This window comes from Glandiceps talaboti, chromosome 6 (genome assembly GCF_964340395.1).
Source record: "Glandiceps talaboti chromosome 6, keGlaTala1.1, whole genome shotgun sequence".
Taxonomy (NCBI): Eukaryota; Metazoa; Hemichordata; class Enteropneusta; family Spengelidae; genus Glandiceps; species Glandiceps talaboti.
This window is the reverse complement of record NC_135554.1, coordinates 20,388,670-20,407,738: the sequence shown is the minus strand read 5'-3', so window position 1 is coordinate 20,407,738 and position 19,069 is coordinate 20,388,670. Positions and strand designations below refer to the sequence as shown.

The 19,069-nt window shown below is 35.5% G+C and overlaps 1 protein-coding gene across 1 annotated transcript in view; it reads right to left on the bottom strand.

The window, feature by feature from the left end:
* LOC144436941 (uncharacterized) overlaps window positions 1-19,069 on the bottom strand; it is a 28,321-nt gene continuing 9,252 nt past the window's right edge. Inside the window, exons 6-18 of the mRNA XM_078125808.1 lie at window positions 13,930-14,577; window positions 9,872-9,970; window positions 9,101-9,184; window positions 7,843-7,914; window positions 7,022-7,349; window positions 6,398-6,491; window positions 5,659-5,772; window positions 4,978-5,005; window positions 4,107-4,240; window positions 3,496-3,619; window positions 2,785-2,921; window positions 2,128-2,296; window positions 1-1,543 (exon numbers count right to left, since the gene is read on the bottom strand). Of these exons, the coding sequence (XP_077981934.1) occupies window positions 1,482-1,543; window positions 2,128-2,296; window positions 2,785-2,921; window positions 3,496-3,619; window positions 4,107-4,240; window positions 4,978-5,005; window positions 5,659-5,772; window positions 6,398-6,491; window positions 7,022-7,349; window positions 7,843-7,914; window positions 9,101-9,184; window positions 9,872-9,970; window positions 13,930-14,577 (2,093 nt within the window). The 3' untranslated portion in view covers window positions 1-1,481. The remainder of the gene's footprint in view (window positions 1,544-2,127; window positions 2,297-2,784; window positions 2,922-3,495; window positions 3,620-4,106; window positions 4,241-4,977; window positions 5,006-5,658; window positions 5,773-6,397; window positions 6,492-7,021; window positions 7,350-7,842; window positions 7,915-9,100; window positions 9,185-9,871; window positions 9,971-13,929; window positions 14,578-19,069) is intronic.

Below are 19,069 nucleotides of genomic sequence, written 5' to 3'. Positions count from 1 at the left end.
AGATTTGCAATTTATTCACAGGTTGTTAAAGTCAATTCACATGTTGTTTCGGGATACACAAGTATGACTGCAATCTATGGGCAAGCTTATTTTTCAATAAATGTGTTTGCATGGACAGCGCCCTCTCTAAATGAACACTGAAGAGCATTTTTCCTTCATGAGTGAATAGCACCCTCTTGGGCAGAGCAGTGAACAATCGATTTCAGGCTTGAAGACCTGTCTAATTGAGAAATGAACAACACCATCACATTGATATTGGCCAGTGCCTTTTCAGTCTTACATCTTCATTTCTTGCCCTGCGCAGAAAAATCACACTTACGTGCCTTGGGAAAATTTTTCCTTATCCGGTAAAAGAAATTTTTTTAACAACACCTGCATATTTATACAATTCATGATTTAAGGCATACGCGATATTAACATGACAATGAAACAATGTTTTGTAGAGCTACCATCCTTAACATAATTTGCATATCTCTATGGTTACAGTGCTGCAAGCATTATGCATAGCTTGGAATACTGACTACGACTTGCCTACGGACTACACTACGTCATAAAGTACATCCTGGTTTAGAAGGAAACACTGGCATTCCAGATAATCTGGTTTGCATGTGATATTCATAACGTTCCTTGCTGATGCCAAGTTTGTGAGTTTGTTGTCACCAGAATTTCAACGGGGCAGTGTACATCAGAAAGCTGCTTTGGCATCCTACTGGAGATGGTTTGTTTATACATCCCTGGTAGTACAACATGCACTATGAAAACACACACAGAGCAGTATCACTGGGGTGTGTCCAAGCAGAGGGAAAACACCTACTCTGCACAAAACCAGAAGCTGGTAAACGCTAATGACAAAATACTCTCAACAATCATGTTAAAGTACTTTTCCTCCTTGTACATGGTATAACTGACTTAGTGGAGTGCTGTGTTTCCTTGTAGTATAATCACATATGGTTACATACATTAAAAAGCTTTGAAGTGTACAAAAGAAATAAAACGAAATATTCTGTGACGATTCTATAAACACCTGCGTATCAAGTATTAACAGACTACAGTGTCTGAGTCTGGTAGTAGAATTCCATGTTATGCCTACTATGGAGTGGTTGATGTGGGCTGCTCTATTCTATCTTGCGAGGTTGATGTGGGCTGCTTTGGATCTGTTGCAGTGGAAGAGGGCTGCCTTACATCTGATCTGCTGTGGTTGATGTGGGCTGCCCTATATCTGCTGTGGTTGATGTGGGCTGCCCTATATCTGGTATGGAGCGGTTGATGTGGGCAGCTCTAAATTTGATCTGTTGTGGTTGATGTGGGTTGCCTTATATCTGGTCTGGGGTGATGGATGTGCTTGGCTTTATTGGGTATAGTTAGTCGAGAGTGAAGTGTGGTTTGCACTCTATATCAGCTGAGCCCTAAAGTGATGGATGTAGTAGGCTGGTCTTCATTCTGGGCCTAGATTTTAAATTAGGTTGTAGTCTTGTTTGATGCTATGCCTGGTCTGAAGTGGTTGATGTGGGCTGTTCTTCATTACTACTTTTACTGTCATCTTCTGGAAGTAAAACACAAGTTCAAAGTTGAAAATTCATGCCATTCTCATACTCAATTACTGCAGCTATGTCCATATTCAAACTTACTCTACAAGTAGTCCTGATTGAACCATTACTGGGACAAGCCATTAGCCAAGCAGGTTGACTTGTTATCAAAGAGTACCAATATTTACACATGTGATGATGGGCTCTTACATAACACAAGTAAACAGCTGTAAAACCTCTATTCGGCCGTCTGCATGGACTGCAATTGAGGCAAACCTTATCTCCGTCTTATATCAGTTGTTATCAATTTATTAGGCTATTATAAGTAACGCTACAAACAGCTTTAGAGATGCAAACAACTTTTATGACACCCGTTTTCGCCAGGCAAGCCTGCGGGTTTGTTGCACTTGGACCGCTAATGGCTTGTGAATGTCATGCAAACTCTCATTATTCAAATCTTGCATCTAATGTGGATTTCACACATTTAGCTTGACATCACAATAGTTACTATAAATAAAGAATGCCAGTTCCTCATCCATGTCAAATGATACAATAATGTAAAATTTGCATAAATTTGAATATATGTAATCATGTGACTGACCTGTGTTTGTTTGCTCCTCTTTGACCTCACTTTTCTCCTCTGTGTTGTCATCTGATTCCTGAGTGCTGGTACATTGTGATCTATCTTCCTGCATTTCTGCATATCGTTTTAATGCCTGTACCCTATAGTCAATGGCTGAAAAGATTTGCTCTGCATCTTTTGGGTTGGCCTGCCAATCAAATTGATCAAAAAAGTTAGTGTATGTTTAATAGGTATTTCTACTTGCAGAACTTCAAACCTGAGGTCAGGGTCATGTGGCCTAATATACCATCTTCCTATTACCTACCTTGCAGTCATTTTTGAAAGAAGTGCCACAAGAGGGCGCCCCGTTTTATGAAAAAGTGAGTACTGTACATGAAGAAGTCCACAACATGTAACTAAAACAATTCTGTGAATTCTCAAATTATATCATCGGAAACAAAATTAGTAGCTGACTTGCTGAGAATGTGACCAACTTTGAAATATCAGGAATAATGATTCTTTCAAAGGAGGCTACAGTACTTGAGTCCAGTCAAAAGTTGCTCCTGAAGAGCACTCCTAGTGGCCAAACTACACAATCTTTTGTTTTTTTCTGTATTACAGTTGTGTGAACAGTTCATATGTCAGCATCAACCATTTTAAGATGACATGTGCTGGGTTAAATGAGAACTGACTCACCATTACAAGATAAACTTTGGCACCTTCTGAGCCGAGTGCTGTAATCCGTACAGTCTTTGAACTTGCCTTCTCAACCACCATTGCTGGCCAGATTTTGGTATTTAAAATGACACGTAGACTGCCTTGAGTTCGCATTACTACAAAATATAACATACGTTTGAGGTTAACCTTTACAGTTATGACAAAAAGTTGTCGACATGAGAGGCGCCTGCAATTGGTAAATCAATTGATTGCATGGTATAGCTTATTCAACACTCTACAATCAGCTGGGCTGATATCATTGTTACAAACACCAAACTATGTACCAAGTGAATTTTGATGACACTGAGTTATTCAGAATACTATGACAGAACCCAATGAATGAGCTTGTGCATGCAAGTAGACGTACTCGGGATATCTGCATGAGTACTTGTGGTATTCCCCTTTTCTCAAGCTTAACCTTTCAACCTAAGGATTTAAAATAGATTCAAAAGGTATCCCTGCCTAACGGGTGGCCAACTTAGGACTCGGTCATTAAAGCAATGAGGATCGTATAATGATACAAAGGCTTTTTAAAAATAATTTTTTGGTTTGCTATTAATGAAAGAAACTCACCATGATACCATATTTTATATTTGGGTATAAATGAGGAAAGAAAAGTGACATAGAATTGAACCCATGTCCCCTGGTTTTTACTGTTAATATTAAGTCTTTATTAATATTTTTACTTACCAAGTCTGGATTTAAAAGACATTACATCTGATGCTTGTGATTTGTCATTAATACGTAGCATACCACGACCTTTTTCCAACCAAGACTGGTTTGACGGTTCAAACAGAAATAATTTACACTGTGCCTGTATGTGGAACACAAGATGAAACTGGTGTTAAGTACAAGGTAAACGAAAGCTAACACACTGGAGTTGTGATGGGTTTGTGAAATCTAGTAGTTTCTCTGAACATAGCAACATTCTTGTATATTTTATATCCGAATACCAGGGTAGTAAAACCAAACATGAACACTACTATGGTTATTTCACTACCAGCAGTTTTTTGTAACATTTACCCCTGTGAGGAAATCCAATTGATCCATTGCCCAAATTGTACAAATAAACTGAGAAGCCAAAAAAATGAAAAAGATATGGACATTAACAGCATAAAAAAATTTTGGCCAATATGACTTGCTATAGTACCTTGTGACATGATACAGTTTTGCTAATTGGTCAACTCTCAACATCTGAAATATAACTAGCAAATCAAATGTATCGATATATTTAGTATGACTTCATGTACATGAAACAGTCTCATCAATTGGTCGACCTTTATCCAGCATTCAGAACTGACCTGTAAAACATTTTCTTCACTTTCCTCTCCTGTTACCGTGGCAACTTCATCCAACTTAAGTCGAGAGCTTTCTTTGGCTTCTTCATAGGCACTTGCACTTTCTTTTAATTTTGAAATAGATTCTTGGTCTGAATCTGAAAAGAGCAAGATATTACAATGCTGTATGAATCTGATGATTGCTGTCAGTGTGTTAGCTTGGAACAAGGGGAATATAAATATTCACGACCAAAAATGTTCGTCAGCTTGGTAGATCAAAACAGATGATCTACAAAGGTTAAAACGTACAAACAGTTCAAAGTTTTTGGCATTGAACTTTCCATTTGTCTTAGTCAGTTGTAAATATGAAATTTGTCATTCTGATGAAAATTGTAAACCAAGACAGATTATACTGCCACCTAGTGGTCAGCTGTAAACTATGGATCGTCGACCAAGACATACTGAAAGTTCAGTGCTAAAAGCTTTGAACTGTTCTAACCTTTGTAAATCATAAATATTCAAGATTTTTATATTTGAGGGTAACCTAGAGTCATGAATATTTATGTACATGCACTACTGTTGCATAATTATGTCATATGCACATCTGCTGGCTCTACCAGATAATGTGTCCATGGCAGGGACCTACACTGTACACTGAATGTTGAAAAAGTTTCAATTCTAAGTTTATGAAAACGTTTTGATTTCCTGCCGAGGCATTTCCCTTTTAATCAAAATGCTGGTTGTTCAGATCTACGAGGGGAAGTGCAAGCACCATAGATGTGAAATATTGTAAATAAAACAAATCTTATCTCCTTGTTCAGATTTTACCAAGCTTGTTAATGATGACACTCTCATTTCATTATTTGTTGTAAAACACATAGAAATCATGGTTTACCTTCTTTTGGTAAAACATCATCTTCTCCCTGGGAATTACATACAAGAGAGAAAAACAATATTATCAATATAATGAATATATATAAACAAATTTAAAACAAGTCAAGTATAAACTTTAAATGTAATCACGGTTTATAAGGCAGAATGAAGCTTGGTGACCAATTTGTTTGAAAATCAAAATATTGGGGTTTCCCCATCTTGTTTTCATGGAAATCAACAGTGTTTTACTTTCCCATAGATTTAACACAGTATTTGGCAGCCATATTGGATTCTATGGCCAGATTGGATTCTACGGCCATATTGGATTTTACGGCCATATTGGATTATTATAATGGCTTAACATATCATTAAAAACATTTGCATGGTTATTTCAGATGTTTTTCTTGATTTTAACTGAGAATAGTTTCTAAAGTATACTAAATTATGAGATGAATTTCAAACAAATAGTAGATTTAGATACAAATACAAAGACAATCAAAGTCAAGAAATACAACGTCTCAGTCACTTTTGTACAGTCCATCGTGTAACTTCATTGGTTCACAAAATGTAGTCTATAAGCTTTGTTGTGTTATGGCGCCCTCACACATTGGCCAACCCCTTGATAGCATGGCACTACAACTTTATATCCTACAGACTACATATATGATTAAAAACATAATATCAAAACAAAACTAAATAGTACCTTGACTCTTTTACTAAGCCTCTCTGTTGATGTGGCACCCTCATCAGTTTCTTCTTTTTCTTGCCCTCCTTCTTCTCCATCTTCATCTTTTTCAAGTGCCCTCTTAGAAGGAGTCTGAGATGTCATAAAAAATGTGTAAGAGTTACTCACAAATCATGGCTATGTGTCTATGTAGTAGATCTTGTATTTTCTCAACAAAACACCAAACTATACCAGACTATACTATTCTACATGTACATTACACAACATTAGTTTTTACACTATACTACATTACACAACATTACACTCCATTACATTACACAACATTACACTATACTACATTTGCACACATATACAACACTACATTACATTACACTACATTACACTACATTACACAACATTACACTACATTACATTACACAACATTACACTACACTACACTACATTTGCACACATATACAACACTACATTACATTACACTACACTACATTACACAACATTAGTGTCATTACACTATATTACATAACATTACACTACACTATATTACACAACATTACACTATACTACATTACATTATACTACACAACACTACACTTGGTGATACCACTACACCACATCACACTGCACTACACCACACTTCACCACACCACACCACACCACACCACATCACACCGTACCACACCACACCGTACCACACCTCACCACACCACACCACACTTTAATATATGCATGATTTCTGAACAAACGATTGCAAACTTACCACAATTCTGTCTGTAACATGGCGTCCAAACACAAAACTACTACTGGCTTTTTCAGGACTGACATTTTTCTTTTCTTCTTCATCTTCATCAACACTGAAAAAAGACAAGACATTAATACATAAATACATCATATGTTTACAAGAAGATAAATGCAGCTTGTTGCCAAATTCATTCACTGTTTTTTGCTAAGATGGCAACCATGGTAACATAGTAAGAGGAATCTGGTAAATTTGGCATGGTTTCTCATATATTACACCATAATTTTGTGTGGGAACCATCATAGCTAAATGACTGAAGAACTCGGGTAGATTTCACATACTTAGCACCCCTAGCCGAAGTACAGTTCCTTCATTTCTACACCTACCATCTCAATACATTGTGGACTAGGTCAGTAAAATATAGTTACTCTAGAATGGTAAATTAAAGATGAATGGTCAATTTCTGGAGAAGACAGATTGAAGCATCATCTTTGTAAAGTAACTATATTTTACTATCATATGTTGATTCTTGGAACCATAAACACTATATTTTCCACACTGTGGGATGTTTCAAAGTTTGCATACGAAATAAAAAGCTGCTACTCTTGTTTTTTCAATCTTTTTATACCTCTAATGTGTTCTTACCTTGTACTCTTTGAATATTGCGCCCAGTAGTTAACAGGGGAATCTGTATCTTTTCCAGCACCGAATACTGGCGGTGCATTGTCCTTGCCACCAGGTTTAGAGGAGACTGACTGTAGTTTGCTCCATGTGTTTGATACTGTGGGTTTTTCCAAGCGAACAAAAAAGTTTCCTTTGGTTCCAGTATTAAATGTAGGCCCAGTGCTAGCAGAGTTGGTGGTATTGGTTGTCTCTGCAGCTTTGCTGCTTTCACATTCTGATTTGGAAGTTTCTTGTGTACTATCTGTACCATTCTCAACTTCTTTATCTGTATCTTTCTCTTTTTCATTTTCTGTTGTGAAAACAATGATTTTTTTGGTAGTAATTATATTATTTTGCAATAATTTATTAGTTTTAATAAATTCTTCATATCCTTTGCACATGTATACATATCAACCAACCCAAATATACAATACAGAGACAGATAGAAACATGCCTATATACCTAACCCACCCATCCAGACCCACATGCAGGCAGACAGAAACATGCAAGAAACATTCATACATGTACATAAATAAATAAATAAATAAATACATACATACATACATAAATACACACACACACACACACACACACACACACGCCCATGCAACCCACCTACCCAAACATTCATGCAGACAGAAATGTGCGAGAAAACACATACACATACACCCCTTACTCAAAACTCATTTTGACAAATATGCGAGCAAACATACACACACACACACACACACACCGACATATATACACTTTATACACAAGGACACAATGCAATTATATCGAGCAGTGAATCAGTGTTTCCTTACCTTTACTTTCTGACTTTTTCATTGATAATGCACTAACAATTACCGGCTGTTTGACAGGCGTGAATTTAGAAGCTGAAAAATGATGCACAAGTTATTACTATCTGTTACAGTATTACTACTGAGTAGTTTTCTTGGTCAAAGATTGAAGATTACTTTCAAATCAAAATAGCATACTTTGTATTCTTTTGTATTCTTCACTGAACCAACAAACACCGTTGAGTGCAATGTATTATTTGACTAAAGCATAAACTGTTTGAGTGTTTCAATAACCACTGAAATGTTCTATACCATTCAGTGCTATCTATTTCATTTCTTAAAATCATAAATTGTTATTGATAGCTTTACAAAGTCATGCAAGTATTATTTAAAAAATATTATTCAGTAGCTATAAATAGTTTATTGATAGGTTTAGAAAGTCATACATATTATTTTTGACACAATAAAATGTTGGAAAGTATTCAGCACTTTAAAAATTGTATCATGCAATTTCATGGTTGTCACAGTGATGTCCTTAAAACATACTTTACATGTATTACTATTACTACAGGTGTGTGTCAGAATATTGTTAACAATCTTGTTCTACTACCCTTTTCATGTTAGTGTTCCCTTGCTCTTTTCGATACAACCATGCAGAAAATATGAAATAGCACATACTACCCTTTAAGATAGCAAGATTAAATGAATACAGGTTCTTGCTGCATTTTGTCTAAATGAAATGAACCAAATGTGCCAACATGCAAACATCAAATGCAAACATCAAAACATTGGTGCAGAGTGACTATGTCTAGTAGGCCTTTCCAAAATCTGCCATGGTGGCGCTCTACTTCCTGTCTGTGTGTATCTTGGGTTACGGTACTCGGTTAATTATAAAGCACTGCTGGTTTTTTCCTCTATGTCTGAACAATGTGAAAAACATCTCTGATTTACACTTCTACAGAATACCACGGGACAAAGCTCTTAAGAAACAGTACTATGAGGTGATAATATGCCAATATGAGTGAGGGCGCTGTATTCTCAAATTCCCTGTTTGCAGTCTGCAATGGCCTGTTGCGGTATGTTTAAATGGTTAATTTCATTTAGACAATCTGTAACAAGTAATTGCAATCTTGCTATCTTAAAGTGTTGAATTTACAGTTTCTTATTGGTTTCTGTGTGGTTATATCAAACACAGCCAGTGAACACTAATATGAAACAGGCAGTATTTTGACTCTATTATGTGGTCAAACAATCTGACAGGTAGAGAGAATTGTTAACTTACATTGCAGTGCAATAGTTTGTGATGTGAGTGCTGATGGCTTGAGAAGGTTCCTACTTCCACTACTGGCAAAGTCCTTGGAGTCATCTGTAAAATACATAAATACAGTCAGATGGCTGAATTACCTTGCACAATTACAGTGTTATAATGTTAGCAGTAACACTATTATACATGTGCATAAGCCAAGAATATGGTACTCTGGTCACTCTATGTCAAGACAACATGTGTCTACATCACTGGTTCTGCTGTGTTCAAAACATGAGTCAAACTTGTCATTACTTTTCCCCGATTTTTCTTTAATATTACTGGGGCTGGTATAATTATGTTATTCTCCAATATTTTTCTTCATTCAGCTGGAAAATATTCGTGACCTAAGGTTGGTCACCACACGTCGCTAGACGAGTAGTGACAAAGGCCTCTTAGTCACTCGTATTTTCCTTGGCTGAACGAAGAAAAATATTGGGAATAACATCTACTTGTAGCTTTACAACAATTTTTTATCCCCATCACTTTGTGACTTTCATCCTCATAATTAATACTAAAACTACTATTGACACTTCTAACTGCACTGACCAGAATAACGCCAACCACTACAAGTTACTATTTAGCAGCAAACTAGCACTAACAACTACTACATACTGTACTTACCAGCAAAACCACTACTGCTGCTAGTAAATACTTGCACTCAAGGCGGCTACAGATATTCATCAATATTTATCAGCGAATATATCACCTAACAACACTTACAAAGACACCACTAACTACGGTACTTACCAGCCAAACTACTACTGCTACTACTAACTGTGGATAATACTGGATTGTTAACACTTGATACAACTAACATTGGAGTCCTAAGTATAGGTCTAGGATCATCTGTAATTAAACAAAACGTGTGTAGTTATGATAGAAGAAAAGTCAGCTGTATTAGCAAATGATGAATGTTAACATAGACAACCAGGTGGTAAAGACAAAAGAAAAGCCAGGTGTAGTAGCAGATGGTGAACATTAAAGTTGACTGTTAAATACAGAAAAGCCAGGTGTTATTATGATAGCCAGGTGTTATAGCAGATAGCCAGGTGGTAAACACAGAAGGAAAGCCAGGTGTTATAGCAGATAGTGAGAATATTAACACATATAGCCAGGTGTAAACACAGAAGAAAGGCCAGGTGTTATAGCAGATGGTGAATATTAAAACTGACTGTTAAATACAGAAAAGCCAGGTGTTATTATGATAGCCAGGTGGTAAACACAGAAGAAAAGCCAGGTGTTATAGCAGACAGTGAGAATATTAACATCGATAGTCAGGTGGTAAACACAGAAGAAAAGCCAGGTGTTGTAGCAGATGGTGAATGTTAACAAAGATATCCAGGTGGTAAACATAGAAGAAAAGCCAGGTGTTATAGCAGATGGTGAATGTTAAAACAGATAGCAAATTGGTAAACACTGAAGAAAAACCAGGTGTTGTAGCAAAAGATGAAAGTTAAAACTGAAAGACAGTGTTAAACAGAAGGATGTCAGGTGCTAAAGATGACAAAAACCAATAGAAAGATACAAGGTATTTAGAGAAAGTGAGTGGTTGGGGGGTTGTAATCATGGAATACACCAGGTAATAAAGACTATAACATGCTAATTATTTGTGGGCAGAAAGAAGCCAGGTGTGAAAGATCATAAAATGCATATTAATACCCTGGTGATATTAGTAACACAAGTGTGATTTGACATAATTGCAGTTTTTTCTACTACCAATGGTTCTACGGTTAAAATGTACCCACAATTCGTTGGTAATAGATCTCAAACCTATTTTTTCTTTCAAGTCAAACATTGAAATGTTGCACATATTGCCCTATTCAGTTTACTCTGAGTCTCTTTATAGTACTTGTATCTGAGTTCCTCATTCTATCTCTGAAATTTTTGAAATCTTATGCAAACATGCCACATTGTTTTGGCATAAAATTTGATACTCCTAGTACGAGCTTTAGAAGTAAGATTAGGTCCGCAATATACAACTATATTTACAATACTATATTGTCTCATATTGATGGATTTTTTTTAATCTTTGAATTGTAATGAGTCTTTTTGTGTTTTGTGCAATTTTTTATTGCATCAGCTGGTTTGCTAAATAAATCATTATTACATTATTTTTGAATAGCATTTTCATTGATAAATGTTGGAATGTTTTATATAAACCTTTATGACTGGAAGTTATTCAATTGAAGACAGAATAAATATTATCAGCCTGGAACAAGTATTCGTCTTTACATGTACCGGTAATTTGCTAAGGTAGAATTGTACCTAAGGGATAATTTTCACTGAAATAAAACTTCTACTCAAATTTTGCCATATGGAAGCTTGCTTATGGTCTCTTTGAAATAATAAAACTATCAAAAGAAATTTGGGGGTCCATTGTTTTGTTTTCAAGGAAACCATCAATCTTTTATCGGTGGCCATATTGGATTCTAAAATTTGCATAATTTTGATAACATTTTGACCTCTATTTTAAAAATTTGTACGGTAACCCTTGATTTTTTTTCTTGATTTTAACTGAGAATATGTTTGAGTTTTCTTGAACAAAGTCACAGCAAAAGTTTACGCAGTTTATTTCAGAGGCACATTCCCCCACATTAATCTAGGATATGGGTAGGTGTACATTGTATACGACATCACCCTCCCTACAATCTACATTTTTGTACCTTTGTACCTTCACCTTGTTTTGAAGGACATGTTATTGGGGGCTGACTACTACACATTATCATTTTGGTCTTATAGAAAATACCGTCAACATGGAAATACTTATTTTCACTTATTATTGCTGGAAAACAGAAACATGAAAATAAGTAGTGGCTAAAATGCTTTCTTGCATATAAACACAACGCACTAGGCTTAGAAATTTTTTGAAGACTAAAATAGCAAAATTGTCTAGTTGTGAAAATATCTAAGTTTACAGCATACGATTATGAATAACATTTTTAATGTACAGTAGAATTTAAATCTAAATTGCAAACTGTAAACCTACATGATTACTATTCTTTTGCTGTGCAAAGATTTGGCAGTTTTAAGGTGTTATACTAGTTCCAAACACTACTATGAGTAAAGTATTCAGTCTGGCACTCTTTGTTAAGGTACAGATGACATATTAGCTACTATATATTCCCTCTTTTTTTTCATTCTAAGTGAAATTTTGTCCTTGTGAACATTTTTTATGTTTACAGTGAGTATGTTTGCATTATAACACTGAGGGAAGTTTTGGCCTTCACTATTTGCAATACAACATACGCATACTATGTAATAATGTAAATTTCAATACTCCTCCCCTAAGGCTGAGCTAAAGTGAATGTGTTTCTAGCAGCTGTACGGTGTCTGTACATGTAGCTAATTCTGTACATATGACATAGCCCTATTCATCAATTTGTTTGTAGTAATCCAAGTACTGCAAGACTTTTCAGCTTTTAAGACATCTATGCCCGAAGGCAAATCATGCATTTTGTGTTTTTGATGCACTAAAACTGGTGAGGGTACCTTGACACAATTTCTATTGAATATGCTAGAAATACTAATAGCTCCTTTTCAAGCTTTCTATTTTTTTTTTTTTTTTTTTTTTTGGGGGGGGGGGGGGTTAATTTTCAACTGATGAAACATGTTTACTGAAAACAGTTTAGTTGTTAACTATATTTGTACACTGGCTTGATGTCCATGTGTAAACAGTATAAATAATGGTTTATAGCTAACCTAATTCATCTCTCTGTATATTAAAATCACAAGGCTGTAGTGTCCAAAATAGTCCTAATGTTCATGGCAAAAGTGAGTGTCCACCACAACTATATTACTAGTATTTGGCATGCATTCTACCATACTATCCTGTAGTCTTATCAACATTGACAGGTCAATCTTTCATTTCATCTCGACTTAGAAGAATGTCCTGCTAATTTTTCAATTTGAACTTTTGACGTATTTGACGTAAATAAAAGATAAAGTACAGACTATTTCAATGAGACTTTTCAAATTGAAGGGTGCTCCCCATTCTGACCAGCACCCATAGGTAAAATCCAGAATGAAACCTCAACAATACTTCCTATTAGTCCAGCTGTTTACTTAATTTACACAAGTACAAGTGATCACAAATGAAATTGGCATCCTTTAATATATATTTAAATGTTCATGAATAATAATGACCAACCAGCACTTTGCAATTGGGGGAGAACCCTGTGAACAGCTTAGATTGTTTACATCATTTCAGTACCAGGTACTTTTCTTATAAATTAATGACATTCTCTTTTTCAAGTATCTTAATGTTTGGTAACTTTTCCTTCATTCTAATTACGTTCTAGACACATTCAATATTTGTGATTTTATACCAAACATTTTTGCTAAAAATTGATCACTTTTATCATGGCAAAATAGTCTTTCCTATGTTCATGGCAAAATTGTCAACAATAATAAAAAACACAGACACATGCTTTCAAAATATTGTCCCCATATCTACATTCTTTTGTTATGTATATTTCCAGTGGTTTTAGCATTTTCCAGAATAAAACACAACTTTTTTAAAAGCAATTTCACTAAAGATTATTTTGTCAATGCATATTTCTACTACATTTATATTGTATAAAAGTTGCCTACAATGTTAGATCAATTGTTAAGTCATGCACCACACCAAGCCATTACTTTATACCCAGTCTACCAACTCAAGCCAATTTTTTAAAACCCCTTATTAGAATCTAAATACATGCGGGAAGTGGTAATCACACCTTATCACACGTTAACATTTGATTTCTGTCTCAAATTAATCTTCCAAAGTGAAGTTTGTGTTAAAATAAAACAGAATCAGTGACTACCTTGTTCTGTGTCACTGTTCTCAACAGAAGAGTATCCCGAACCAGGGTGCGTTTTGTGCGTCCTATACGAAATTGCCTCGGGTGCTCCACTTGACACATTACCACCACTACTTGAAGTGGCTCCCACTGCAGCAATAGACAAAGTTCCTGAATGACTTGTGGAAGTGTCGGCAGTCCCATGTTTAGCAAACACATTACTTGCAATGGTAGGCACGCTATCACTATGTCCGTGTGTACTGAATACATTTTTACTGAGTTCTGGAAGGGAGGCTCCAGAGGATATAGTTGAGGCAGCAAACACATTCTTGGTGCTATTGTTCTGAGGTGGGAAAGAACCAGTGGTTGTGACAACAGAAGCAGTGGTAGGAGGTTGAAATGTATTGGTATTGGTGGTGGTGGTGGTGGTTGTTGTAGTGTTTTTCACACTGGACACATCTCCTGTTGTTGTTGATGTTGTTGTTGTCAAACTTGGACTTCCAGTAGTCGTAGTTGCAAAAGACAAAGTCTGGCCACTAAAAGATCCCGTTTTGGATGTGGTTGATGTAGGGGAGGTTGGCTGGCTGTCCGGCGGGCTGCCAGTTGAAAACAATAGTTTAGAAGGGGCAGGAAAAGCACCAACGTTACCAGTTTTGTCTTTGAAAGTACCACCTGGAAGACAAATTATGACAAGTCTGTGTCACTGCTGGAGTAGTCTGAGGGTGGCAGGGGAATTTAATTTCTAGGTGCTAATTACAGATTCTCTTCCCATGAATGCATATCAATCATTTCTCACTGCTGGAGTACTTTGAGGGTGGCAAGAGGGGAGGGGTGGGGCCCCTCAAATTGAGGATGCTAATGGTTTTCCCCTATGAATGAATACATAGGTCTGTCACGCCTAAGTATCTGAGGATGGCAGGGGGGGGGGGAAACTAAAATTTGAGGTGCTAACAATTCTCCTTCATGAATGTATACTATTGCTTGACAGAGATGAGGATTCCCTGAATGACAGGAACTCAATTTAGCATAACTGATACTTCATTTTTTAATATCACTGCTGGACAGAGGTGAGGATAGCAGGGACTCAATTTTAAGAGAAACTAATACTTCCATTTCCATTAACTGATATAAACAATCTCATTATGACAGATCTCAGATTTTGTCCGCTAAGAAATATGTACAGATTCAGTCATTTTAAAATATGCAAGTTTTCCTGATTTGCATTTAATATGTATGTCTCATGACAAAGTAGTCAGTTGTAGGTGAACATTGACATCAAAACTGTTGAATCTTTCTAAAATATTGTTTTATTTGCGTTAATACAAATCACCAAATCAATCAGATGATGACAGGGGCTTGAACTTCATGGTTTACATGTGTAATTTAATGTTGGACTGAGTCTATTTTAGGTAGTATACATGTATGACTAATCAAACTAAATGTGCATCTAGCTCATCATGTAGTGTATCTAAAATAAATGCCTCTCATCTCATGAAAGTGTGGGCTACAGTATATGATGATGGTGATAAAAAATATTTATATAAATTATTGAGTGCCTACTATCCATTACAAAAATGCTCTCTGGTGCTGTACAAAAACAAATAGCACCAATGGCATTCTGCATAATTGAAATCCAAGCTGGTTTTTTTTTTTTTTTATAAAGAAGGTAATCCTTTTGCTAAAACAAGTCATAGTATAAACTATGGAAACAGATTTTAGCTTTATTTCACTACCCTTGTTATTCCTAGAATTGTTTTCACAAGAGAGCTAAGAGACATGGAACACATTCCATACAATGCTTGCTGAGGACCAGGAAGGGATAGCTTGAGGCCGGTGGCTATTTTGATGACATTTTTTTACAGAAGATAAAGGAATTTGGACTGAATTGGAATTTGTATTATATGAAGAAGGCAATCAGATCAGTATACAAGAGGCACTATATGAAAGGGTGGCATTTCCAGTTCCGTATACACGACGGTCAGACAATGGAATTGCAGCAAATCTGGAATTGTCGCAATTCTGTTGTGTGACTGTCATGTATATGGACCCGGAAATGCTACCCTTTCATGCAGTGAGGGCTGACACCCTTGCCTTGTTACTTTGTTTAGGGAGAACACTGTTTGCTCCTTGAAGAGAATCTTACATTGTGTGCTACCCTAACCCTTGGAGAGTGTCTTTATACATTACAGCTGCACAGGAAGACAAATTGTTGAAACCACATCATATAAAACACTGATCTACCTTGTTACATGTCAAATGAAATGCATTGTACTCCTCCACTAAAACAGTCCACTAATTTGATAATAAAGTAGGTGAGAACAACACTGGAAGAACACAGCCAAGCTCATTTATGACATGGCTTCCTTCCCTATGGAAAATCCATGTATTCTCCATCACAAAATCAATTGTTCACTAAATAATTACCTATGAGATTCCCCATGAAATTACCCAAGATGAAATCTGTGAACTGATTAATTGTCTATACGTACAAATTAACATCATGAAATTGATAGTTTACTTAATTAATCACAGGTCATTGTGGCATAAGGAAACTGAACAAGATGAAATCTAACAATTGATAGCCATGACACTTTATCAAAAAGTTTGAAACCAGATACATATATTGAATTGCAATGTGAATGTATAGTACTATGAAAAAGATAAAATCTATGAAATGATTAACTGTCTATACTTAAATTTTTCAAGCATAAAATTAATTGTTCATTTAATAATCCATAGGTCATGATGACATAAAGGATTTGGTATTAACAAGATGGAATCTAACAACTGATTACTAGTATGTGTCTATACCTAAATTCTACATTTTCATGTATTTACTTAGCCTGAAAGATCACGGCGTTGTTTCTGCTAGCCAGTGGTTACTGTCACATAAGTGGACCAATGACTGGCCTTTTCAGAGTAATATTTAACGTATGCTAACTGACTTTTTTAAAGTGTGATAGGAATATGATATGATATGATCAGCATGCACTTATGAAAACTGTATTTTAGAGGGAAATATCACTTTAATATGTTTTTCTGCAGTTAGGACTTCACCATTATGAATATAGCAGAAACACATCTAATGACCCTTTTTTTTTTTTACTAATGATCTGAAATTTGAGGATGAAGTTCTTGAGGTTTAGTGACTGTTGATGAGTTCACATAATTGCCAATCAACTCTTTGTCCAATTTTGATTTGCAAGTCTGTAGTCAGTGTAGACTTGATCATAAAAGATTAGCCAATGTCACAGGCTGGAATACCCATAGACATGTGAGAACTATCTAGGCAGAAATAATAGCCCTTTAAAAATTCTTACGACTCATAGTGACAAAATCCTTTGGTCACGAGTATTTTCCGTCTGAATGACGAAAAATATTGGAGAATAATATAATTAAACCTTCTCAATCATAATTTATGAAAAATTGAGAAAACTAATGGTGATTTGAATGATTTAACACATTTTTCGTTATTTTGCGTAGTGAAAAACCAGTGACGTAGACACTGGTTCTCATGATGTAGAATAACCTGGGTATATAATCCATATTTTCTGTTCGAAAACAATAATTTGGCTTGTGCATGGTATAAAAGCTTGTGTCAATCATGATGGTTCAAAACTGTGTAGGGTTGTTGGTTGTTGGTAAAATCTAAGTTCCTCACATATTTACAAATTATGATACAGTATTTAAGAACAGAATACTAGTTATATATCTAGTTATATATTTTACACCTTTCACTGTTAATAAAGTACTCAAAACCCTAGTGTAAAGGATAACTAGCTGAGGTGAAACGAATCCAGGAAATCAATGTTCTATGATACATTATACACTGGAGTGATTGATTGTTTTAATAACACTGCCAGTGATGCTTGAGTCATATGTAAAATTGTACAGGAGGATTCTGTTTTAATAATTATGCATCTTGAACTCTTGTCAACCGTGTTATACCATGCTTTGTCTCTGTAGCATAAAAAAAAACTCTACACACATCTAAAAAAAAAATGCCGCTGAAACATCAATGTCATTAAGAGCAGTGTTTTGCCAAGGATTGTAAGAAGGTGACATTTATATGTGTTCCCCAGGTATATACTGCTGGGGTTCCCTACCAAATCACAATGTATAGAAATATGCAAATTTTGCCCTTTGTTTAATACCAAATTCCCCTACACATGTACATGTATAATCTCAGTATGTTGTTTGAGGTCAAGGAACGGTCATATCTGGGTATTAGGTTCAAAAGTATCTGACCCGAGACCAGAGTTGTATGGTATGCAAATATACGACACTATTGATAATCTAGTGTACCCCTAAATGACTGTTAACAAATCACTAGACAGTGTATGATTCTGGTGTGTTATATAAGCAGAAGCATAATGGTCTATATTTCTGAAATGTGATATGTCTTTAAATTTTAACCACTGGAATTTAGCCACAACACATAAAATAACAGGAAATCCACTTCCAATGTTGATGACTTACAAGTACAGCATATATATTACTTGGACTTTGAAAACCTTTTCAGCTTTTACAAGACTGTAAAAATACATGGTATTATTCTTTCTTATCAGTCACGAGTGGCAGTTGATGGTGGAGCATGAATGTTGTATACTACCAAGACTAACCAGACACTGAACGCAAAGTATTACAATTACTGAGCCAAACATAAGGAGTTTCATATTGTTGCCCTAATAGCCATAACTCAAATATTCTTTTCCATAACTTTAGCTTTTATTTATCACTTACTAATGCTACTGTACTTGCTGGAGTATGACCACTAGCTAAGTATTTCAGTTCATTAGGAAGGCTGAACTGTCTCCAGTAAAGTTTTGATATTTTACTTTTAGGGAGGGCAAAACTAAACTAAAATTTCCCTGGTATTAAACTTTTATCATTAACCATGTCACCTTATGACAATGTTTCTTTTTAAATGAATATTGGGTAGATTCACAAACTGGAATATGAGATTGTTTCATGAACTTTTCTTTTTAATTGCTCATATTTCAAGGATTGTTTTTTCCTAAGCTTGTATGTTTCTTTGTTTTTATGTCAGCATTTGTTATTCATAGTTTATCTATATATATTTTTGATACATATTTCTTTAATTTCACCATCTGTAATGACATCATCATCCATCTACAAAGGATGCAATACATAAATAAATGGT